Source organism: Pogona vitticeps, chromosome 12 (genome assembly GCF_051106095.1).
Source record: "Pogona vitticeps strain Pit_001003342236 chromosome 12, PviZW2.1, whole genome shotgun sequence".
NCBI lineage: Eukaryota > Metazoa > Chordata > Lepidosauria > Squamata > Agamidae > Pogona > Pogona vitticeps.
This window is the reverse complement of record NC_135794.1, coordinates 1,007,936-1,032,417: the sequence shown is the minus strand read 5'-3', so window position 1 is coordinate 1,032,417 and position 24,482 is coordinate 1,007,936. Positions and strand designations below refer to the sequence as shown.

General features: G+C 50.5%; 2 protein-coding genes across 15 annotated transcripts in view; both read right to left on the bottom strand.

Annotated features, from left to right (window-relative positions):
* The window catches only part of TBC1D2B (TBC1 domain family member 2B), a 28,860-nt gene extending 22,853 nt beyond the window's left edge, over nt 1-6,007 (bottom strand). The window contains exons 1-2 of one of the 4 annotated variants that reach the window (XM_078381204.1): nt 5,774-6,007; nt 1,714-1,867 (exon numbers count right to left, since the gene is read on the bottom strand). In XM_078381204.1, the coding sequence (XP_078237330.1) occupies nt 1,714-1,867; nt 5,774-5,992 (373 nt within the window). In that variant the 5' untranslated portion in view covers nt 5,993-6,007. Of the gene's footprint in view, nt 1-1,713; nt 1,868-4,602; nt 5,158-5,773 lie in introns of those variants that run through there. The other 3 variants (XM_020784776.3, XM_072981745.2, XM_078381205.1) reach the window with 3 other exon arrangements.
* An 838-nt stretch (nt 6,008-6,845) lies between these two features.
* Nucleotides 6,846-24,482, bottom strand: part of FAM81A (family with sequence similarity 81 member A) — a 74,510-nt gene continuing 56,873 nt past the window's right edge. For 10 of the 11 annotated variants that reach the window (XM_072981753.2, XM_072981754.2, XM_072981755.2 and 7 more), the window contains 7 exons: nt 23,324-23,597; nt 21,709-21,827; nt 16,813-16,942; nt 14,369-14,475; nt 13,065-13,200; nt 12,327-12,525; nt 6,846-11,526 (listed from right to left, as the gene is read on the bottom strand). In XM_072981753.2, the coding sequence (XP_072837854.2) occupies nt 11,420-11,526; nt 12,327-12,525; nt 13,065-13,200; nt 14,369-14,475; nt 16,813-16,942; nt 21,709-21,827; nt 23,324-23,597 (1,072 nt within the window). In that variant the 3' untranslated portion in view covers nt 6,846-11,419. The remainder of the gene's footprint in view (nt 11,527-12,326; nt 12,526-13,064; nt 13,201-14,368; nt 14,476-16,812; nt 16,943-21,708; nt 21,828-23,323; nt 23,598-24,482) is intronic. The other variant, XM_072981763.2, reaches the window with a different exon arrangement.

Here is a 24,482-nt window from a genome sequence, read left to right as displayed (position 1 = left end):
CCCCTCTAAACCAGGGAGATATTTCAGCTTAGGGGATGCTAGGATCCTAATACACATTTTTTTTCATGCAACATACCACATCGACAACAGCCGCCATCACCATTCAAGTGGCAAAAGCATAGATCTAAAGGAGCAAAATGCTACCAAAAAACACATCCTTTCATCCTAGGAGCAACCGAGACACAAGGGCTGCCATGTACAACCCTATTATACGTACATCCACTGGCCAAAATCCCGTTGCGCACCTAGCTGTTAGCAGAGAACTGCTCTAAGTTAAGGGACCTGCAACTAAGTTTGCAAAAGGTACAGAGGTTTCTTAACCTACAGCAATTCGCTGCTAAAAGTTACACCTTTTGCATAACTACACAGCAGGGATTTCAGCCACTGTCTACTTCTTTGTAAATGTAAACATTAGTAAGAAACTGACCATGAATGCCTCTTTTGTTTCAGATGAAGACAAGAAGTCTAGTAGCAAAATATCTCCCCAAAATTAGCTCCCAGGAGGCTCCTGCCTTTACCCAACCTGCGCCCTCCCTTTTTATTGAAGAGCCCAAGGCTGCTTACAAGACTCCTCGAAGAACCACAACGAACAACGGCTTTGAGCCGTAATCTCTGGAGCAACCCTTGGCAGAACTGCCTTAAGAGCTGGAAACATTGTAGGAAACAGTAGCTTATCAAAGTCACTGATTTCAAAGTTTGCCTAAATAGGAAGTTCATTGTTCTAGGAAGACATTTGTTATGAACAGTTACAAAATAACAATTCTGAGCTAGGACTTGTGTAACTTTATAAAAAAAAAGCAAATGTATTAAACTCGTAGGGGCAATGAAATTGAAGGACTACTTGTAATCAACAGATGGTCAGGACTTTTTTTTTGTTTTTATTTTTAAATACCGCATTAAAAGTGCCTGTTCACTGTCTCAGGTACCTCACAGCCCCTTGGATGTCTCAGCAGGGCTTCCTCTTCTGCACTGTCACTTACAGTCCGAGCAGAGTCATCTTTCCGCCAATCCTGGAGTCGGGGACAAAGTCCATAGCCAAGGACCCTCCCCTGTCTAAATCTCTGGCTGCACCCGCAGTGGGGTGGGGCAGCTTTCAAGGGGAGAAACCTCCTAGGTATGCCAAGCTCTGCCTTGGCAAAGCTCCCCACAATGCCAGGGAGAAGGGGTGGGGTGGGGGGTTAGGGGGTACAGAGACCCTCACTCTGACCTACATCCATCCCCCAACAGCTTCCGCCTAGCTCCCGGTAGCCAATCCACCCTAAGCCCAAGTGTCTCAAAAGGGGTTCCTCTCCACTGGACACAGAAGGGGTGGAAGTGGGATGTGGTTTCTCATAACCGTGACTAAAACCTCTCTGTCCCTCATTCACCATCTCCTCCCGCAAGTGTTTTGTGGCACAGATAACCCACTTGTGAAACCTCTGGGACGCTAGTAGCGACCCCAATTCTAACCGAAAGCGAACACGGACCTCAGGAGGAAGAAACAAACCCAACAAGAATACAAGCAACTAGAGTTGAATAAAAAGCATAAGGACTGCCATCAGCATCAAGCACCACCACAACGTTCTCTCGGCATAAGCGTTAATAGTGCTCATGAATTACTTAACACGAAGCAGAGTCCTAGGTCTTATTTAGAAACAGAAGCACAGAATGATGCGACAACCGTGGCACGCACACACGCACCAGGCCGCCGCCGCCCCCCCCCGCTTCACTCACCCGCGTTGTCTTTGGCCACAAGTCCTTTCGAGAAGCCACTGGGAGTCGGGGACGTCTGGTGGATCCTCTTGGCTGCATCGCGGCTATTGCAATATTCCCACCTCTTCTGCTGAAGCTCCTGCAACCAGAACGTCATGTCCTGCTGAGTGGCTGCCTGGAACAGAAGAGACCGCCGAGGAAGTCACAAGGGGAGGGAGGAGACATGAAATCTCAAGCGGCTGGGGCTGCTTTTCCAGGAAGCGCAGAAAACGGCCAACGACCAGCCATGGAGGTTTGGGTCCTCTTTGGCTAAGGGAGCGACGGCGGGCAACTTCGAAAGGCAGCTTGTGCGCTGTTGAGCCGTCTTTCCCCAAATTAAGAAGGGATAACATACATTGGAAGCCGCTTCTGTTATGGCTGGGCTTTCAGTGTATGTACCTCTTCTTTTATCAGAAAACATCCTCTATTTAAGGACCAGAGCGAACAACATTTCAGGAAGAGGAAATCACTGCCAGTTTGTGTTGCCCGGCTGAATGGTGGACCCTCCCCCCACAGGAGAAGGCCGAATTCCTTTGGACTTGAACTCGAGATCTGGAAGGCCAAGGAATTAACTGATTGTGACAAGAGCGTTCGTTCACAGGTACAGGCTCAGAGAGGCCCCCTGCATGGCTGTTGTGTATGGGGGGGGGGGAGCAGGTGGGAGGGAGGCCGTTTCTGAGTTAAAAAGAAAAACCACAATGTAAGAGGAAGCGGTTGTTAAATAACTATATTGCACCACGCTTGATGAACAGCACTTAACAAATGGCACAGCATCTAAAGCAGAAAGGCAACCACTACACTTTCTGGGTCCCTGCATTACTTCAAAAGGTGCCATGCCAAGACCTCTGCCGTGCACCCCAAGACTCTCCCTTTCATCAGAATCTGGAAAAATGAGACCCTGGTCTTGTTTCCCTCTCTGTGGTGGCAAAGGATGGCCACCGCTCTGCTTTCAAAGGTCCTCACAAGCCATGGCTTTGATCCTCACGACCACAACAGAAAGGCTACAGAAGAAAACACCCCATCTCAGAGCATGATTTGGAAAGGCAGCGGGGGACTCAGCCAAACCATGAATGTATCTTAATACCTTTCCTGTGAAGGTGACGTGTGGAAGGTTAAGGGCAAACAGAGTTCTCTCCGAATCGGCAAACGTCAGAAACACAGGCAGGCCCTGAACGTGCTAACCCCTAGGCAAGCGCTTTCTGCATCAATAACAATAGGAAAGAAAGCCAGGCAGTTTTCAGTTTCCATTTATTTGAAACACAGCTCTTTAAGGCAACCAGCCATGTAAACATTTTTGGCAGAGAAAAAGCTGACTATTACTTTGCTTACTCGGCCTGTCCATCTCAGAAGATAAACAATAAGCAGGGCCTTGCTGTTGAAGGGCGGCGTGTGGCCTGTTCTGCACCACCTGAGTTAAACAAGGAGAAACGACTCCCTCTTAACACTGCAAGACCAACCTGAGAGGTCTGGGAATTAAGATGCAATGAAAGAAGAAAGACCTACTTAGTTCTAAACAAACCTGCAGACCTTTGCGCGGTTACAATGCAACTCAGCGTATGTATATTCTGAAGTAATCCAAGCCTTAAGCTAGCTGGATAGCTCAGTGGTGGAGGTCTCTAGCTGTGGAGCCAGAGGTTGGGAGTTCGATTCCCCCACTGGGTGCCTCCTGGGAGAGGAGCCAGCCTGGGTGGCCTTGGGCCAGCCCCACAGTCCCAGAAGAAGGGAAAATGAGAAACCACTTCTATGTACTCTAAGGGTTGCCATAAACTGGAATTGACTGAGCAGCACAAAGTTATTACCTGTATTGCTATAATCATTAAACCAAGACAGTTCCACAGGTCAACCAACCACGTAAATCAACTAAGCGTTGCCAAAAACACTGAGCATAGTTAGGGTTGCAACTGCATGGTGCCACCTTATACAAATCTACTCATTAAGTCAATCCCACTACATTCAATGGGATCTGCTTCCAGACAAGCATGCATTTGATAAGAGCAGTGACTCTTTGCCCCAAAGCCATTTCTCTTACCAGGGAAGAAGCCAGAAAAGAGAGAAAAAAAGACAGGCTTTCTTCAGAGTAGGAACACACTCACCGCCCTGGTCCTACCCCCCCCCCGACCAGACCCCACCGACTGGGACCCCTTGCAGTCACAGAAAACACCTTACCTGAATCCCTCTCCTTTTAAAGCCCCCAACCCCACCCCTGTCTATTGCCCTTTCGTCCAAATGTGTGTGTGTGGGGGGGGAGAGAAGCCCCCCCCCCGAAACTTTCTCTCACAGGGCGTTGTCACGGCCTGCCTGTCCCCTCTGCCTCTCTTTCCCTTCAGGTCCCCATCCGCCACTTGCCCCCCCCCCTCAACCTTCTCTCTTGCACCAGGATCGAACCCCCCCCCCCCCAAAGCCGACTCGCCGCCGCCTCCTGCCCCTTCCTTCCCACCCACCCAGCCAGCCTGACGGAGAAAGCGTTCTGCGCCGCTCCAAAGCTTGCACCCTTCCTGGCGATGGGAGGCGGCTGGCCCCTAAAGAGGGATCGGGCCCTTTTTAGGGGTCCGGGGGGGGGCATGGCAGCTTTCGCCCTGGTTGCTACTCCTGCTCTTGCACGCACACACACACCCACGAAATGACGTCTCCCCCAAAAGGAGGGGGCGACCAGCTCAGTCAGGAAACCTTTCTGGGGGGGGGGCGGTGGCCGTGGGGGATCCTGCTTGCAAGCCCCCCCCCGCTTGGCAGCTGGCCCGGCTTTTCCCCCGGGGGTGCCAGGGGAGCCCAAAGCCAAGCGGAGGGGAAGGGGGGGCTGCGGCCGTCCTAGGGGCCCCACGGCCTCTCCCTCCTCGCGAGGAGACCCTCCTCTCGGGCAGGCAAGCAGCTCACCTTGAGGACGGTGACGGCGCCGCCGGGGCTGTGGATCTCGAAGGCGGTGCCGGGCTCGGCCTCCCCGTCCCGGTCCCGGTCCTGCCCTCCCGGGTGGGCCGAAGGGGGGCCGGCCGTCGTGGCTGCCGTGGCGGCGGGAGGTCCTCCGGAGGGGGTCCCCGCCGTCCCCGTCCCCGTCCCCGTCCCGGTCCCCCCCTCGGGGTGGCAGCAGAAGGCGGCCCCGGCGATGTCGAGGCGGGCGAGCGGGAGGGCCTCGTGGGGCCCCTTGAAGGCGTAGAGGGAGCAGCCGCGGGGCTCGAAGACGAACCAGCGCGGGCGGGAGAAAGACCGGGGCGGACGGCGCCCGCCTTTCCTCCACGAGCCTTGCCTCAGGTACCCGCACAGCCGGCCCGCCGAGGGGGAAGTGGAAGAGGGCGAGATGGGCGAGGGGGGGCCCGGCCTCCTCCTCACCCTCACCCTCCTCGCCCTCCCGGGATCCCGCCGCCGCCGCCGCCGGCATGGAGGCCCCGCCGAGGCCTTTCCCTCACGACGCCTCCTTTTTTTTTCTTCTCCCCCTCAGGCCGGGGGGGGGGGCAGGCCGCGCCCAGGCGGGGGGGGGGGGAGAACGCCTCTCGCCGGGGCCTTCCTTCGTTCCTGCCTTCCTCGGCCGGGCCGCCTGAGGAGAAGGAGGAGGAGGAGGAGGAAGAGGAGGATTCTGGGAGTTGTGGTCCAGGAGAGAGAGAGAGAGAGCTCTTCCCCCACACACACACACACGGGGGGGCCCTCCTCGGGCCTTTCCCGGGTCCCCCCCCCCTCCCGCTCTCCAGGGAGGCCTCGAAGACGGTACCCGATAAGCAACTTGGCCGAGGGAGGCCAAGGCGCCCCCTGCCGCCCAGATCCGGAATCTCCTTGGGAGAAAAGCAAAGCCCGTGGACTGGGGGGGGAGGGTGTGTCAAGGGCCTCCCCCCCAAAAAGGGCGGATCGGGGGCCCCCGGCCTCGTGGGCAGGCTCCCTATTATCTCTCTCCCCCCCCCCCCGCGCTTTAGGGGAGGGAACTCCCCATTCCCGGGATCGACGGGACGGGTGGATCGAGGGGGGGGGGGTGTTGCGGGGACGCTGCCGGTCTCTCCTCCCCCCCCCCGTTGAGGAAAAAAGGGGGACGGGGACTTTCCAAGCGGCGAAAGGCACCCACCTGGCAGGAGGAGGTCCTCCTGGGTAAACAGAGGGGAGGCCAAGAGAGAGAGATATAGGGAGGAGGCCCCCCCCCCGGTTGGGGCGAGACTGCTTGTAAAGGCAGGCTTGGAAGCCGGAATTGCCGATGATTAACAACACGCCTCTGCCTCCTCTTGCAAGCATGAAACCAAAGCCTGGTCCCATAAAGGCGGCCAGTGTACCTCAGAAGGCTTGCCATCCTTGGTGGACCTCCTCGGCCAGAAGACAGTCCCGTCAGTCCCCGGGGGGTTTACCTTCCCGGCAGAGTAAACACAGGATCAAGGGGGAGAGTGGAGGAGACCTTTGGAACTCTTCTCTTGAGTAGGCCCATTGAAACACTCAGGCGAGGTGCGTAGAGGTTGAGGCCCCTTAAGGAGGAGTAGGGCTTTCCTTCCCAACTCTTTCAACCCTTTCCTGCTTGCTTGAGTTAATGGGTAATTAAGCAAGATTATTTAAAAAAAAAAAGACCATCCGTGTGCAAGCCCCGTTAATTTAGTTGGCTTTTACTCCCGTTGGAGGTAACAATTGGATTCTGCCCAGAAGTGATAATAAAATAGGACTGTTTGTACATTAGGGGTTTTTTCAGAAGTGGATAAAGCAAGTCAAATAGTCGTGTACTTTCAGATATATGCTGATTATTTTCACCAAGCAGGTAAAAAAAAATATACTGAAGCCTTCATGTCACCAAATGATTATATTCAGAATATCCAGCAGGCTTGCCCATTTTCAGCTTCTGGTCATGGAAAGACAGGAAAGAGGGTTCAGAAATTAAAGACAAAAGCCTGATTTTATCCACAAATGGATCTCCTTAAGCAATAAACGACCAGCTTTCCCTTGGGCTTACGACCAGCCGCCAGAGGGACGAGTACCCTTCAGCGTTCAGTCCGCCAAGGGACTCGGCCATTGAACTCCCTATCAAAACACACACAGCTATCCCGAGTGAGAGAGAAGACCTTCCTTCTCTCCTGCCATTCCAGGCGGTACAACTAGTATTCTGATGCAACTTATTCTTCATCTAGACTGGAAAAACAAAATACAGAGTGTCATGGGTGTCATGAAAATGTTGGTTTTTATTCAGATTGAAAGTTTTTAAAATTAGATACTTGGGGGGGGGGGGGGAAGCAAACGCCAAGTACTCAACTAGCATTTCTTATGCTGTATACAGAAAACTGCACAAAGTTGTACAAGAAAACAGTATTAATTGAAATCTATAAATAATCAATTTCTTTTATTTATCTTGTTATAGTTTTTCTAATACCAATAAATTATGGTACCTCCTTTTAAAAATGTGAATGGGCTTTTTCCTATGGGTTATGGCTGCATATTTGCCGGACAACGAAAAATACCTTTTCCCCCCCCTCATCCTTTCTTGAGATCAACTTAAAATATACCTGGAGATGGTTGTTGTGGGTTTTTCAGGCTTCTTGGCCCTGTACTGAAAGTGGTTCTTTCAGAACACGGCCAAGAAGCCTGAAAAACCCACAACAACCATTAGATCCCGGCCATGAAAGCCTTCGCGAATACATACCTGGAGATGTTTATTCTCTTGGACCATACTTTCATCGTGTAAACAGACCTTGTTTAGCTGCCATTTAAATTCTCTTTTACAACAGATGCACTTAATTCACAAAATAGGACAAAAGACCCTCCCATAGGACCCCACAAAACCATGGAAACGAAGACCACAGAGTCAGTGCGCAAATGCTGTGTTGCTTGGCAACTTTATTTATCATGGAAGAAAAACTGGCTCAGCTCTCGTCTTGCCAAGCACCCACGCAGAATATTTCCCGGGGGTCTCGATGACATACCAGAATTATCCTTTTTGTGTTCTCGAAACCTTCTCTATTCTCGGCGACCATCGGGACACCCCATGTGCTGGGCCACCGATGGGTCGCTGCAATCAAAACGGAGACAAATTGTTCCCCCAAGTGTGGGGTAAGGCTTTGTTTTTAAACTGCTCCGCCACACCTTGATTTTGCAACACCTTGATTTAAAAATGACAGCAGAGGAATATGATGGTGCTTCCTTGCACAAGCTTTCCTGGCTGCTCCTGACACATCGAGCTCCCACAGTGCGGGCGAAATTGTACGGTACAGACAGCAGAGTCCCTGGAGTGAGGATTCCCCCTAAGGGCTGACGGCTGGAGCAAGCGCTTTTGGGCATTTCTCCCAGAGTTTGTCAATCATCTTGCTTTGCTCACCGGGAGGTTTATTTTTAAAAAAGGGCTTTGCTTACAAGAATAAAGGTCTGTTGGGATCACGTTTTGTAGTGTGCTCCCGTGCTTTTGGCGAGGACCATGTCCTATCTGATACGTTTACAGTTCTTTGGGCGGTGTGACGAGTCCGTTCAAGAAGGAAGAGTGGCCGGCACCTCACAAACCTGGCCGTGGCTTGTGAAAGGCTCTTCCCCTGCATGCCGGACCTTCCAGGAAGTGGGCAAAAAAAGAGGAGAGGGTAGCTTGGAGGTTGCATTCCGGCCCTCCAAGAATGGCAACAAGGTTCCAGCGAATGCCACTTGGGTCGCTTCCTCCTTGGTGAAGCGACACAACATGGAAACCGAAGGGCGCTTTCCCTGGAAAGGCTCACCACCTTGCAAAAGCAGTTCCGCGGAACTTGGCTGTGAGTAAGACGTGTTGTGGGGTTTTGCAGACTTCTTCTGTGGGATGGAACCGCATCGTGGACAGCACTAGGGAAGCCCAGCACCGTGGAGCAGGGCACCGCCTGCTTTTTGTAAACCGATTTGCTGCCATCAAAGGAAGCAAGCCGTGTTCGAATTCTGGCAGACACAGTGTTTAAACAGCTTGCGTACGTCTGCTCATGGACACGAATACATCTGGTCTGCAATAAAGCACCACTGAAAATAGTGGGGGACCCCGTGGAGGTGGCTTCTGTGGCCTTCCTCTCCCTCCTACAGGGTTTCTAGACACTGGGCATGCGTGTGTGTGTGTGTGTGTGTGTTTCATTTCTGCTTTAAAAGAAGGAAGATTTTTCTGAACCTGTGTTCATAACCTAAAGCCAGTTACAGAAAACGATCCTTGCTCTTTCTAACCACACTTCATAAGCAAAGAGTGGCTCACACGTGGCCCTCCTCCACCTCAGCACAAGGTCAAACAGAGCCCAAGAGACGGCCTGGTGTCCTTCTGCTGGTATCAGAAAGGAAGAGAACTGTATGTAAGGGATGAGGAACTGGGGAATTGTCGGTTATAGACAGCAAGATACTTGAAGGGGGAATTCTGTCAGTGCTGAAAACGTTGGGTTGTCACAGCACAAGTTTGGAAATAGCCTTGCAGGTGAGGGTGCCCCCCCCAAGTCTGCTTTTTGTGAAGCCGAATGGAGTCTCCCCGAGTTTGGCAGGGAAGAGTTCACAGGTGGGCTTAAAACTCTCCCCTGAAAAACCCAGGCAGGGCATCTCTCCAGAGAGGCTGACGGTTGTGGCCCTGGGCTGGGCTTCCCTGGCAGCAAGGGGGGGCACTTTTGTGCCCCCTTGGTTGTCGGCGTGAGGACAAGTCCCCTGTTGCTGGGTCAGTCCTAAGAAAAACGGGGGGGGGGGCAGGGAGCCCTCGGCTTGGCCCTGATGCCAGGGGGAGAGGGGGCTTGGAGCGCTGGAGACAAGGGGCTTTGGGAGCAGGAGGCCTTTTCGTAAATATGGGGCAAGGCGGGGGCACCTCAGCCCTTGGTCTCCTGGGAAGCAGCCCCAAGAGAACACCCCCTTCCAAATGGAGCTCGGCCCTCGCGTTCACGAAGGTTCCCCACGAGGCTCGCCTGGTGGCCTTTGACAGGGATGCCCCTGTCTTGCTGCCTTGCCCAGAGACGCCGGTGGCTGATCCGCATCGCCCTGCTCTGTGGCGGGTGCAGGGTGGTGTGACGAGCTATCTACGCTGGAACTATTGAGTGCGTATGTTTCAGTTATGTTTCTATTACTTATGTGGTGAGGGGTTTTGCTCTGAAGACTGTTGTATGCTAATATACATAGTGGCTGTGGAATTACCCCGTACATTGCTTAGGGTGTTTCTGAACTGAAGACGAGCATGCAAATGAAGATGGCAAACTCAATCAATCAACTCTAACTGGCAGCCTGGGCTCGGCAAAGAGGCTGGTCTTTGTCATCGGCTGTTAACTGGATCCTTACAACTGGAGGACTGAACCTGGGGCCACCCGCCTGCAGAAGTGCATCTTCTGTCGCTCAGCTATCAGCCCTTGATAGCGGGGGCGGGGGGGGGGAATCCTTTGGCAGCGACTGGCTGGGATGTTTTGCCATCGCACAGGGGCACGGCCGGCATAAGGAAGCTAAAAGAAGAAGGGCAGGCGAGCGTCCTGCAGCCGTGCTGGGAGAGGTTGAACAAGCAGGTGCCAAGAGGTTCAGGGGTCAGCCCAGGCAGCCTGGGGAGATGGGGCAGAACCGAAGGTTTGGAAGACAGAAAGATGGTCCCAGAAGAAGGAGAGGAAGGAAGAGAGGCGATCATGAAATAAGTGTTTGTTTGGGCTAGGAGAGAGAAAAAACGGGTAGAAGATCTCTAGCTCTCACTCTGACATTCTCGTCCTATTCTCAAGTAAGCAGTAACCAAATCTCAATCGGTGGAATTCTTCTATCTAGGGCGATGCTGTATGTTCCCCAAACACCATGGCATATGATGGGGGTATTCGTCATTATAAAAAAACAGGAGGAGGAGACACAAAAGTGCTTCCAGATGGGTGCGTCCTCGTTCTCCCCATCAGAAGACACTGGGCCGCTCTTCCGCTGATGCCTCCTTCGCAGATTCCCCACCCCGCCTCACCCCCTATAAATGTAAAGATTGAAGCAGCAGTAGGAAAAGACAGGAAGAGAACAAGGAGCGGAAGGCTCTTAACCGACCAGATAGGCGGGATATAAATAAAATAAATAATAATAAATAATTCCATGGATGAGACAGAACCTTCCCCCCCCACAACAGAAATCGGCAGCGTGGTGTCTTTTGGGGGCGGGGGGGGGCATTGCAATTACCAGACCCCTCAGCTAGAGTGGCCGGACCAGTCCTGTTCCCAAGCTCTTCCATTTAGCACATGAGGGCACGAGCATGCGGTGTGCTGGAGAGTCCACCCTGGCCGTAGTTTCACCTGCCCTGCCCTCTGTTTTTCACTTCAGGGGAATACACGTGAACGTTTTTTTTACCCCACGAGAGAAAGGAATGACGGCTGAAACCCCCTCACCCTTCCTGCGATGGGCAGCCAGGGGCTGGACTGATTTTAATTTTTGCAAGTCCTCTGTTTACCTCTTTTGTGGACTGGACTGTTGCCTCTTTCAATGCTGTGGGGTACCTGGAATGACTGGTTGCGTTGAGAGAACTCTTGGCAGAAATCTGGGGCCCTGCCCCCATGAGGCCCATGGAACTCAGCTCTAGGGTGACAAGGCCAGCGGTCTCCCCGGTTCCTCCGTAGAAAGACTCGTTTCATGAGCAAAACTCTCATTTTCACTATTTACAGTAAGGAACAGCACACGGCTCTGTGGAACAGGAGCCTGTCGCTTGGTCCATGCATCAAGTTTACCTCACAGCCTGGAACCTGCTATGGGTAGGCGTGGTGATCATCCCCGCCCAGCCAGCTGTTCAGAACGTCCTGGGCTTGGACGTTCGGCCAGTTACTCCAACCGGTCACTTCATCTGCTGAATCTGGTTCTGGAGCTCTTCCTTGTCCAGCTTCATCTTCGCTTCCAGCGTCTGTCGTAGGGTCCCAATGCTCTCGTAGATGGTGGCAAAGCCTAAATACGGGAAGAGTTGACACGTATTGGGTCCTGCTGTTTAGAGTCAAGAGATGACCGGACGGAAGGCGAACCTCTTCCGTCTCTTTTTATTTACTAAAATTCAAAGTTTTTAGCAGCCATCACTAACAGGTCTGAAACAGGAGGGGGCCAGGGACCAGCATGTGGGAGAGTTCACTTTTCTCTGTGCGTTGGCCATGATGCCTAGGGGACTGGAGGAACTAGAGACCCAGGTTGGAGCCAAGACATTTGCCCACAGTGGTGAGGCCTTGCTTATGCAAAACTAGAAGCTACTTTTTTTAGACTACAGCTCTGTGGAAGAGGGAGCAAGTCACAGAGGGAAGAGTGTGTGTGTGTGTGACACACACAGAGAGAGAGAGAGTTTCCTGCTACTCTAGGATAATGGATTCTAACAACAAGAAAGGAGATATTCTGACTGGATATGAGGCAGGGCTACCTGGTGGTAACAGCTCTTAGGTGATGGAAGGGAAGCGTCTGCCTGGCAGGGCAGCGGAATCTGTTGGAGGCTTTTCAGCAGAGGTGGGACAGCCTTTGGCCAATGAAGTCCGAGCTTTGGATTTCCTGCTTTGACAGCAGCTGGAGTACTAGATGGCCCTTTGGGTTCCCGTCTAAGTCTACCCTTCTGTGAGCGTATGAAGTCACCCTTCTGATCATGGCTGGGGATTCTCAGAGCTGTAGCCAGCAACGTGCCTTTTTCCACAGCTTCATCCTGTCACGACCTTCCACCCCCTCTTCAAATGCCCCACCAGTAAAACCGTTAGCAACTCTTCCTCCCTTACCAGCATTAACCTCGGCCTTCACTTCTTTTACGTCTTCATTGATCTCCAGCTGAAGCTTGCTGAGCTGGACGTTGATCCTCTCCTCGGCCTGCTTGGCCTCCTGGCCTCCTCCCACGGAGCCCTTCTGCCCATCTTCCATCTTGTCGAGTTTCCCGTGGATCTCCCTGAACTGTATCTCTAAAGCTGTGCTGTCCATATCCTGGAGTTGGTCAGACAATGGGAAAATCCCAGTTAGGTAAATGACTGCCTTTTGATGATAAACTAGGCCTAGCCATGTTTCAAAGGGATTCGCGGCTGAAAAAGCCAACAGGATGAGCTCAGCCTCCGTGTGCACTGTTTTCCTGGCACACCACCAGGTGCAGAGCGTACCAGGCGGTGAACAGACCATGAAGCCAGGTGATAAGGCTCCCCTCAGGACCCATTAAGGCAGCAGAAGGGCAGTGACAGTTCAGACATCATGGGAAACCGTGGCTTTCCTGGACAGACTTGGGCCTGGGGCTGAATTCAATCCTGAAGGGCTCCCAAAAGGGCTGCTACCAAGGGCCTTTCCCATTTTGACAGGACAGCATGATGAGGTTGCTTCCAGCCTCTTTCCCAGCCTTTTCCCACCCTTGCCAGCCTTGTAAAGGTTTACATTCCTTTTCCAAGGCTGAAGCCTAAATCCACTGGTTCATGGAACAGAAACAACCTGGAAACGCACAGAATGGTTGGGCAGCAGTGAGAAAATGCAAAACATACGCTTTTCTCTTTAATAGCCATGGAGAGCTGATCGATCTTCTCCATAAATTCCTTCTCAAACCGCTGGTGCTCCCGTTCCATCCAGTTGCGCGTGGAGGAGATCTGGTTACTGAGGTAATCAATAGCTTCCTGTAATCTAGAAAAAGAGAATTCATTCAAATCTGAAAATGTTTTTTAATGTGTTGATACAGCTTAAATGCATTTTGGGGATGAAAGAAAAAGATAACTCACTTCTAACCAGATATGAATTTGCTTGCCCAGTTTTAAACTCACTCTGTGCTAGTGCAGGAGAACGCTGCTGAGTGTACATGCAAAAGGCAGTGAACATGGATGTGTGAGATTTGTATCTTAGACATTCTCATGGCGGAAAATGAACAAGTCTGTTTCTAAGTACGTAGTGTCTTGAGCCGTTAGTCAGTATTCAGTCACTACAAACAGTTCATTAATTAAAGCTACATCCTTAAGCAAAAATAAAATATTAAACAAGTTTTTTTATATATAACAATTTGTTAAAAACAGGTAATCTTTACTCTCCCTCACCCTTAAATTACGGGGTCCAATAGTTAACATGCAATGAAATTTAGAACAGGTATCAAAAGTTAAATGACCTGTTAATTTTCAGCGTCTCGTTTCTGGGCTCTGGGTTTCCATATGCATCCTTAAAAGGACAAGAAATGCTTCTGGATCCCCGCCAGGGTCTTGCTTGCAATCCGCAATCTGTTTTCAACAATGGTCAGCCACTGAGCTTGGGAGAGCCTGTTTATTTCTTGGTAACCTCACAATCCCACTGAAATACGACTGCTGAACTGCAGTTTCTAGAGTCCCCAGGGAGCCGGCCAGTGGCCTTGTTGGCTGGCGTACTTACTGGAAAAGGAAATAGCCCAAGTTCCAGACTCGGCCAGAGGCCTGGGGAGGCTCACCAGCCAGAGGGAAAGGCTGGGGAAGGGCACCCCCTGCTGCTACTCCCTTGCATCTGCGAACTGCTTCTAAACATGGGACCACAGGCTCTTTATGAACCCGCCCTGCGTTAATTCACCTAACTCTTCTAAGCACGGTAAGAGAAGGGTGGTTTATTTTTAAGGACGGAAAAGCTTTTCCCATCCAGCCATTGCATTTTTGCGCATTTATAGGCTGCAGCTTATAAGCAAAACTTTCCTTTTAGTTCTCAAAAATGTGCTCACATCACCTAGGACATTTCACGGGTGACCCCTGTGCCTGTAGGCAACTCCACGCCCCCAGTCTCAGCGAAGACCTCTGGCCCCTTGGCCTGAGCAGAGCAACCGGTCAACTGATGCGATGCTTACTTTGTATCCAGGAGGTGGAGTTGCTGGTTGCTTTCTTTGTAGGTGAGTTTCAGCTTGGCTTCTTGCTGCATGATGGATGTTTCTATTCTATTTAAAAGATGTGAAATCTGCAAGACAGCACAGGGAGAGCTTGCTTTAACAAGTCCCGAGTTGAAAACTCTTAACTCCTGAGCATCCCAAACATCTTCCCTTGGGATGCAGGGGAGCCAAAGCCTTGACAATGTTACGGAGCCTTTGCAGGCAAACTTTATACAGAGATTTTCAAAAGCATCACCATGTTAATTGATACAGTGAAAGAAAGAAAGAGAAAGAGAGAAAGGGCTTTTTGTAATTGTCTTAGGGTTGTCTTAAGACTAACAAATTCAGTTTAATATGATGTATCTGAAGAAGTTAATACTTAATCATCATCATCATCATATACTGCTGAGTCAGTTCTGACTTATGGGGATCATTTTCAAGGTTTTCCAGTAAACACAGATGTGGTTTTCCATCTTCTCTTCCTCTAGGGGGAGCCCTTGGACCACCGTGCAGCTGGCCCAAGGCTACCCAGGCTGGCTGTTCCCCTGGGAGGCACCCAGTGGGGAATTGAACTCCCAGCCTCTCACTGAGCAGCCAGATGCCTAAGCCACTGCACTCTCCAGCCAGCAACTTAGCTTATGCTAAAGTCAATGTGCAATCTTAAAGGTAGCACAAGAGTCTCCTCCTCTACTTTTCTGTTGTGCACAATGTATCAGCTTCCCGCTTGCACTTTCTTCTCCCTAACCTGCTTAACATGAGATAATGCTCTTCAAAGCTTGGACGTTCTGGTTGTTCTGTGCCAACGTGACTATCCTGGCTTTTCTCTGTTTCCACCTTTCTGGTCTCTTTCTGTTTCCCATCTGTTTTGGCTTTGCTTCTACCTTTACAATGTTGCACTTTAATCTTGCTTGCCAAGAAGCCCAGGGGTGCCTGTCATGAAGGCTAAATAGAGGATTTTCTAGGAAGGCTGAAGGTTGTGCGAATGCATTTGGTCTCCACGCACTGTCCTGCAGTGGCACCTGGTGGTCAATAAAAGCATGGCATAGAAATTGTGGGGAGGCGCAGGAGGGAAGCACCCTGAAGTCTCAATCCCGATTAGAGAGGAGAGGAAAACACATTTAAAAAATAGACCCTGCCAACGTCTGCTCCTGAAGCCGAATAACCAACGCGCCTACCTAACAAAGCCAAGCTCTTGGCTTCACTGCACTCACACAGGGCTTTTTGTAATAACATAGCAGACAGAACAGAAACACCAAGTCTTGTGACACCTTTAAGACTGACAGATAAATTTCAGGGTGAGCTTTCAGGGATTCTAATTAGATACATGTTTACAGTTACACGAATGTGTTATGGACTGAGTAAAATATATTTAAGATTCAGAATTTCTGGAAGCCCAAGGAACTCTTTCGTTACCTTTTGGCTGAACCCTAAACCACAGAGACTTCAGAAGAGCAGTTCTGGAACAGGCTATGCAGGATTTATTTCCCTGTTAAAAAATCTAGGACCCCAACTGCCTTCTTCCTAAGACACAAAAGCCACAGGCGCCCACATGGCAGGGATTGCTTCTCTGCTGTGACTCACACAGGGATACATACATACAGCAAGGGCTGCTGCTGAGCAATGCCAGGAAGATGGTGACTTAACAGATTTTTTACAGAACGATTTCCCTTGCACATGGCTTTCCAGATTGTGAGTGGGCCTCAGTGGTGCAGGCAAACCAAGGCAGGCGTTCGCAAAAAATCCCAGCTTGGTCAGAAACTGCGAGAAAAAAGACCCCAGGAGATTTCCAGGTCTCCCGCTCCTTGCAGGTTTCCTGGAGATCTCTCCCTAGAACTGATGGCAAAACAAAATGTGGTGCTAGCCTGTTTGTTTGTTCATGTATTTATTTAAAACGTCGGGTGCCCAACATTTTCTTCAGTAGCCCTGAGGCAGGTCGTAAGATAAACTGAACAATCACAGAAACAATTTAGCAGCAATAACAAAAGACGAAATGAGCAGATGAAGTGCCAGAAAAGACAAATGAGTGCCTGCCACGTCAGATCAAGCCTGATCTCTCTCTAGAAGCAAAAATGGCTATACTGAGGCGATCGTGCCTTAAGCACAACATGGGAAGGCAAAACGAATGAGGACAGGAAATAATGTTAGAGAAAGTCGAAGGCAGCAGGGAAAGAGAAAGACCAAATGCAGGACAGATCGACTTAGTCTAAGCCTTGAGTGTGCAAGAGAGCCGAGCAGGGCTGTTATCAATGGCAATTTTCGGAGGTCATCTATTCATAGGGTCACCGTAGGTCAGAGGCAACCTGTCAGCCATAATAGCAACAACGACTGGGGCCTTTTCGGAATCAAAATGCCACCATTTTTATCCCGGTAAAACCGATAGGTCCCCAACAAAATGGTGTCACATCTATTTTTTTAACACCCCTTACCTGTATTTCTGCTTCTTTGATTTTTGACTCCAAGATCAGTTTACTTGCTTGCTGATCTTTGCTCAAGTTCTGAAGTCTTTCATAAGTGACTTTGTGCTCAGCGGACAGTCTGGCTAATCCTGCGTCACACCTGCTCAGGGTTAAGAGGAATTATTGGGAAATGTCCTCATAGGCATCTTTTCCCACCACCTGGCTTTCGCTCCAAGCTGTCATAGGCTGTGCCATCCACACACACACACCCCGTTGTTCACCAAATGATCCTGCTTCCAGACCCTCTTGTACTGTCTATACCTGACTAGGGTCGCGAGAAGAAGGGGGCCGCCAAACAGGCACACGGGAGCAGATGATGTGTTGACAGGGAACAGGAATCAAGCCACCTGCTAAAACCAGCATCTTCTTCACATTGTCCAGAACGGGTTGTTGGGAGTCTGCTGCCATGGGATAAGTGTACCACCCGCTCAGGCCCAACCCAGATGACACCATTAGGGACGGAGCTCCCCTAACAGGTAAAAGACCTTTTTCAAAATTCCAGCACTGGCTTAACTGACTTGCTATATTGCAAACCAGCTTGCTTTCGTTTCTGATGGGCTGCCGGGAAGGACGTTTCATTTGCTGACCTGATTCCTCAGGCACAGAGTTTCGAAAGGCCTGCACACCTGAAGGGAAGACGTTATAATAGCAGGACACACACATTTCCCTTATCACGGGAAGAGATTTAACCCCAGAGGAAAAGGAGGAGAAGCTGCTAGGATGGTTTGAAGCCCTTCTGAACCCTTGCACGCCCATCTCCAGGTGGTCTCTGATGGGTGTAGTTACTTCATCAGCAGCAATACCATCTCCATCCTCACGGAGTGGTTGGAAGTTCAATAGATTCAGGCGTTCAGATTTTGGGGGAAAGTCTGCATAACACGAGGTCTCTCTTGGCACACAGGGGCCAAAGATGTATCACCAGGAACTGGGAACTAACTTGCAAGGGGTAAAACAGGAGAAGGAACAGCCCCATGCCAGCAGGAACTGCTACCCTAAACACCAAAGACAAAATCCTGCAGCTATTTTTTCTCCTCTTTCCTCAGCTAGGTGTTGCACCAGCCACCAGTCGTGGGCTGGCCTCTTTCCACCTCTTACTTTCTTCCTTTTCATAAACAATATGCTAAAGGGAAAAATGCTCTCACCCAAATGCCAGTCTCACGCCCACGCACAAGAAGATGAATGAAATAGGCTGATGATGAGTCTGTACACTAATATGGGCCAGGGGGCAGGCGGGATGTTAAGATTTCAGCTCCAGGAATGATTTCCCCCTAATCAGAACATTTTTCCCCCTGAATTCAAAATAATTACTGTATTATTTAAAACAGGCTTACTTGAAATAAGGTAATTTTCAGGGAAAATATAGTATGGAATTCAAAGACATTAATGGGGAGAAGAATTACCCATTTCAGGAGGAAATAACTGTCATTATATAGAAGGAGTTCACAGTGTGCTACAGAAAATTATTTTAAAAGCTGTTTTTTTAAATTATCATAATTTTATCATGGGCAGGAACAGACTGCAATTTGGTCAGGATTCTTCCTTCACTCAGAAGGAAGCAAATCCCACTGAACACCACAGGATTTGATTCTACATAGACAGGCATAGGGTTGTGCTCAAGACGTATCATAGGCTGAGGTTGCCCTCTTAAATACTGCACACTTAATACGGAGAGGTGGCATGACTTCCCTCCAAGCAGGCAGCTTGAAGGAATGTGCTCAGCACCTTAAAACTGCCCTGCACCATTTCTGCAATCCAACACGGAGCAGCATTTTTAATGTAACCTCTTCTGAGATGTCCAGCACTGCCCCAGAATGCCAAATTTCGCTGGGGATTGCTTCTGAAAAACAGCAACAGTAGGAGCAAACAGGAAGAAAATTTGCTGAAAGTGGTGGTGGTGGGGGTGTCAGGAAGCTCCAGGAAGACGTGAAAGGGGTAAAGAGTACCATTGGCCATTACACAGCACAAGGCTGAGAAATCAGGAGAAGTGCCTAAATGAGCTGTCAAATCCCGGCTGGTTGCTGCTCTCCAGACCTCAGCAGGGGAGATGGGCTCCTTCCTTTGCAATGCTTCTTCAAAAACTGCTGGATTTTGTTTGTTTGGCTGGCAGCTGCTGACAGGTTCTGAAAAGTCACTGCACAATGGGAGGAAAGTGCGCTGTTCTGAGACTTCTGCCCAAGCACTCTGTGTGTGTGGAGAAGCCACATGTGTTTGTGCTCTGCTGGAGGATGGCACAGAAGACTCTGATACGCGACCAGCCCGACTCTGGCCCCACTGCAGCCACGCGATGGTCTCGGTCTGTTGCAGCCTCCCAGAGCCTCTGGCACAGGGTGGGTGGCTCTCAGGGAGACGGATGAAGGATCTCCCCTATCAGCTGAGTGCTCTGAGAGAAGGCCCGTCCGGTTCAGCTCCTCCATTTGGAGGCAGATCTCTCCGCTTAAGCCAGCCTTGTGCTTTCACAAATCATAATAATCAATTCTGAATGATGGGGACCCTTTTTGAGGTTTCCCAGGTAGAGAATACTCAGAAGCGGTAATACCCTTCCCTTCTTCCGGGGGGGGGGGAGCCCTGGGACTGTGCAGCTGGCCCAAGGCCACCCAGGCAGGCTCTAGTCGACCCACAGGAGGCCCAGTGGGGAATCGAATTTCCAACCTCTGACTCCGCAACCAGAGACCTGAAGCAGTGTTCTCACAAACAGAGGCCACCATTTCTTCTCCAATGCAGGAGGCGCTGCTCAATTGCCTCTCACGCCAGCGCACCCATTGGCCACGGCCTGGTTGGGTCTGCGATTCCCACCTCAGGACTGAATTTGACCGTAGTCCCTGGCCACACTGGCTGGGAGAGAGAATGGAGGCCCTGCACGCCACCGTCTAAGAAAAGAAAAGGACCTGCTGAAACGCTGATTAATCCGGAAGGGCTTAAAAAAATTTTTTTTAACTTTTTGACAGCCCACGGAAGAGTGGAGCCATCTCTCATCCTAACACGTGCCTCTTATTCTGTGCACAGCTGTGTCTTACCAACATGTACCTTTACATGAATTATCTTTTCTTCCTCTAAATAACTCACCGTTTAAACTGCATTATGCGCTCAAAGGTAAGCAACACAAACAAAGAGCCTTCACTTCAAAGGAGGTTTATCTGATTCAGCCTCAGATTAAGAGCTGTTGTATCACCAGGACTCCTGTTTCTGCGCTGGGTTAATTTAGAAACTGGGCAGAAATAACAACAGAGACTCAACAAATCAACACAGAAGGGAAAGAAGGGAGGAAACCTTGCTGGGAAGAGAGCCCGAAATGGGAGAAAGAACAACAGCCACAAATTTCAGACCCCTCGTTAAACAGAAATGGAGTGGAGAGAACTGAACGCAGGCATTGTCAGGGAAATGTCATTTTCTCCAACCCGGCCTGTGTGCTTGCAGGCGTCGATAGCCACAGGGAAGGAGCTATTTCTGGACCAGGGAGCACGTTTGCAGAGAGACTCTTTCTTTTGAAAAGGAGCAGCGGCATACAGAGGCTGGCTGCACGGTTGCCAGGGTCTTTCTCCAGAGGGTGACTTTTGGCAGGTTTTGCACCAGACGCACGGCCAAGGGCCTCTCAGAGGTGACGTTCCATAACATACGAGGCTGCACCAGGCAAGTCTAGCTTTATACCCAAGTGCAGAGTGGGATGATACTTGTATGGAGGGGGAGGAGGAGGAATAAGAAGGCACATATAGGAGTGTGGAAGTTTTGAAACCGCAATCTCTCAGTCCAGCGAGACATTGGGATCGCAAGTGGGGGACGGAGGGGAAGGCTTGGCTGTCAATGCTTGTAGTTTCCCTGCTGTTCCGAATGAGGTGCCCCCATCAGTCAGGAGATAGAGGACGCCGGGCCCCAGGTGCAAAAGTAACCAAATACAGGGCAGGTACCTCTTTCCCAGAGAGGAAGGAACGAGAGTGGAAGACACAGGAAGCCAAAGGCAGGAGTACAGAGGAATGTCTCATATCGGGCAGTGATTGTGACGGCTGCTGTGCAAAGCTGGGCGGCGCCTTCTGAAGAAGCACCCTAGAGACCAGCCGATGCCGTGTGTGCCTTTTCCTGTAGGGCAGTGAATCACGGGGCTCTGTGGACTTTCAGAGGGAGCACCCTTGGCTTCCGTGCTCCTGTGAACCCCAGTCGCACCACCTAAGAGTGCACCGCTTCTCAAAGAGCCAGCTGCTCCACGTGCTGAGGTGATTCAAGCATTAGTTTGAGGAAGCTATTTCTGCTTTGCTTGCGTGGAGAATAAATGGGCAACAAATTGCTGCAGCCGTTTTGTCAAGCTGGAATTGTCTTCAGCTGCTGGCACGTTACATCCTCTGAGCTGGACCAGCATTTACTTTCTCTGTTTCTGTCTTTGAATGAGTGTCAAATCACATGCTAAGGAAAACGTTTCTTCCCTGCTGTTACAATGTTTTCCCTCCAGACATGCAATCCCTTCAAAGCTCCATTCTTTGGCAACCGGGCTTGCAAATGCAGCCCACGCTTACCTCCCGCTGAGCAATCCCAGCACAGCAACAGCTACCTAATTTTCAGCTGGTGAAGCTGAGAAACAGATGCCTTCAACCTCTTAAGGGAGCATTTCTAACATCATGACACCCTAACAACTGGCCAGCTGATGAGCTGTTCTGGAGGCTGCTGCCTAAAGCAGGAGCAGAGGTGGGCCACACTTATGGACTATACATGTCCCAAAGGTGAGGAAAAGCACTGCAAGAGCCATTCCTCTCTCCCACAAGCATGCGCGCCCCCCCCCCCGTGCACTTTCGTCCCAGCAAACGGTCCTGCGCTTGCACTTCTGGCTGACCCTCCACCCTGCTGAAACCGGCGCTGGTCTCCATGAGCAAAGCCCCTCACCTTGCCACCCGGCTTCGGAGATCCCCCAGCCCAGACAACTGGCGCATCTCCAAGCTCTTCAGCGTAGAATTGGTCCCGTAACTGAGATTATCCCTGACACGGATCTGTTCCTGCAGGACCTACAGTTAAAAAGAAGGGGACAAAAATAAGTGTCTTAAACGGAAAGGCTGATGGACCAGACAACAGGGCAAGGAAACTGGCAGTGCCTCCTCCCACACATGCACACACGTGCTCGGGAGTCAGGCAGAACCACCCTGCTGTGGCTTGATCCTAAGTGCCCATCAATGGGAAAGATTAAATATTCACCATACCTGACATGCTCCAGAGGCATTATGGACTACAGAGACCATAGTGAGGCTGAGGGATTATGGGTGGTGTAGTCCAATATGACTGAAGGGCAGCCCGCTGGGGAAGACTGAATTTGACAAAAGGATGGAAGACTCGTCTCTCGGTGGCTCAGCCTTGCCTATTTATACTATGATTCACTTATTTGGTTTGTAAAAGCTCCCTCCCTTCCAGAAGTGAGACCAAAGGGGTTTATGGTCTCAACGGAAAGAAAGTACAGTCAGAACTGCAGCACACTGTAAATTTTAAATCAGTTAATTACAGCAGAATATAGCTAAGAGCCATTCTGCATCACCTCAATTAATGGTTAAAATACACAGTTACAAATAAACAATGGAAAAGTGAAGCCCTTGATCTCGTCACTCAGTGATGTTCACATGCAAAGAACCTCTCTTGGCCAGCTTTGGCAGGTAGTGGGTGTGTGGGTGTCATCCTTTATGCTTGTGGGTTTGCCAAGAGGCCTCCCGGGAAGACAGGATTTTGAACGAGGGAGCCTATTTGTCTGGTCCAGCCGGGCTTTCCTCATGTGTGACATGCTGGCTCCATACTGTAACTCCATGGACAAAGACCAGCTTGAGCAGCCCTGCCCAATGTGGGTAGATTGCTTCCTGGACACGTCCTGCGGTGAAGCATCATTACCAGACAGGAAGGCAGGTGTGTGCATTTGTGCGTGCCGGCTTCTGTATCCGTGTGCAAATTGTGTGGGGGAAAAACTTCATGTTGATGGTTGACACCTGGAGTTCGTAATTATGTATGTCTGCTATTGGTTTCTTTAGAAAAGGAGGAAGGAGGGCAGGAAAGAATGTAATGTACTTCAGCGCTAATGGCACTTATGTCAGATTAATTAACACTGAGCACCAATGTGTGATCTTAGGGGCGTGGAGTTTGCACGCACACAAATAGAACTGCAAAAAACGTGTCCCAGTTCTTAACTGCAACTAAGCACGTAACAATCAATGCGGCAACATGTGGAACTGAAACAATAAAGTGTCCTTCTTGTGCTTGTCCTAGCCTTTGCTCCCCTCTCTTTCCTCCATGGTTTCTCCTCCACTCATCTCCAGACTGGAAGCTCTTGGGTGCAAAGACTTCCACCTTATGTTCCATAAAGTCAACACCACCGTGTATATAAATAAGATTGCATTTCAACCTTTTAATTAACCCAATGGTATAGATTCTTAGGCTTCAGCCACACTTGTAACCTGAGGTGGGCGATGCTTTCTGGACGACACCTGCCGGAATGCCCAGCCCGCCGGAGGGAAGCGCCACTGACCTCTATGTCCCGGTTCAGCTGCCGCACAATCGCAGTGATGTTCCGGATGTGTTCCTCCAGGAGCTGCCGGGCCAGGCGGTCTCCTCCGCCCTTGTTCTGCATCCTGTGGAGGGTGCATACAATGTCTTCCTTGATCCGGAAAGCATGTTCCACCAGGGCCGCGGTGGTCTTCTCATGGCTGAGGATCCGGTCTTCCAGCTGGTCCATGAGCCTGGCGGACCCCAGCGGAACAGCGGTCAGGGCTTGGCTGTGCAGCGGGATGTTCCAGATTCGCCTAGAGCAAGAAGCAACCCATGGGCAGAGCAGAGCTTGGATAACTCCTATTTCTGGACCTACATCTCCTTGCAGTTCCAAAATGGAACCCTTCCAAGCTCTGGGAAGACAGGGGAGCATGTTTGGCTGAACCAATGCTCACCAGCCACCTGCTTTCTATATTCTCTTTCTTTAAAATGGAATCCTCCCTCCAAAGAGGTCAACGTGGCTTATATCACTTTAGCCTTTTTATCCTCAGAACAACCGCCCTGTCAGGAAGGCAAGGCAAGGCTGATGTCTGGGCAAGATGAGACACTAGCTTCACATTTAGAAGGTGACAGCATGTTTTTATCTCCAAAGATGCCTTTGTTCAAAGCTGTACTCTCTCCAGAATTAAGTGAAACCCATGCTCGTCTCCTCACAACCAGTGGCCACAGAAAAGCTAATCTGCAACTTGTGGAAAGGCAAGCAATTCCAATGACAGTCATGCTTCTATCTTTGACGAGCTTTCACACTCCTATCTTTTTTGCCACTTGATGGAGCACTGCTTCTAGATATGGAGTCAACACTTGGTCTGGTGAGTTCCTATGGCCCTGCCTTTGCAGCCTTCTAGGTTAGTTTTGCCTCCTCCTATTGTTCCAGGTATCCTTGCTTGTTTCTTGCTGACATCCCAGAGGTTCCCCACTCCCACACAAGCATCTCTGTTTCACGTCTGCATCTTTGGCTTATCAGCTGCCCACTTCTAAAGCCACTCTCTCTCCACTGCAGCTCCCACGCAGATCACTAGGACACAACCTTGGGGAACAAACTCCCCCAAATCCCCTGGAACAACAGAAGGATTCTGGGCATGGTAGTCTGCAACAACAGCATTTCCACATTCTGCTTGCTGCTGCTTAAACAGCCCCTG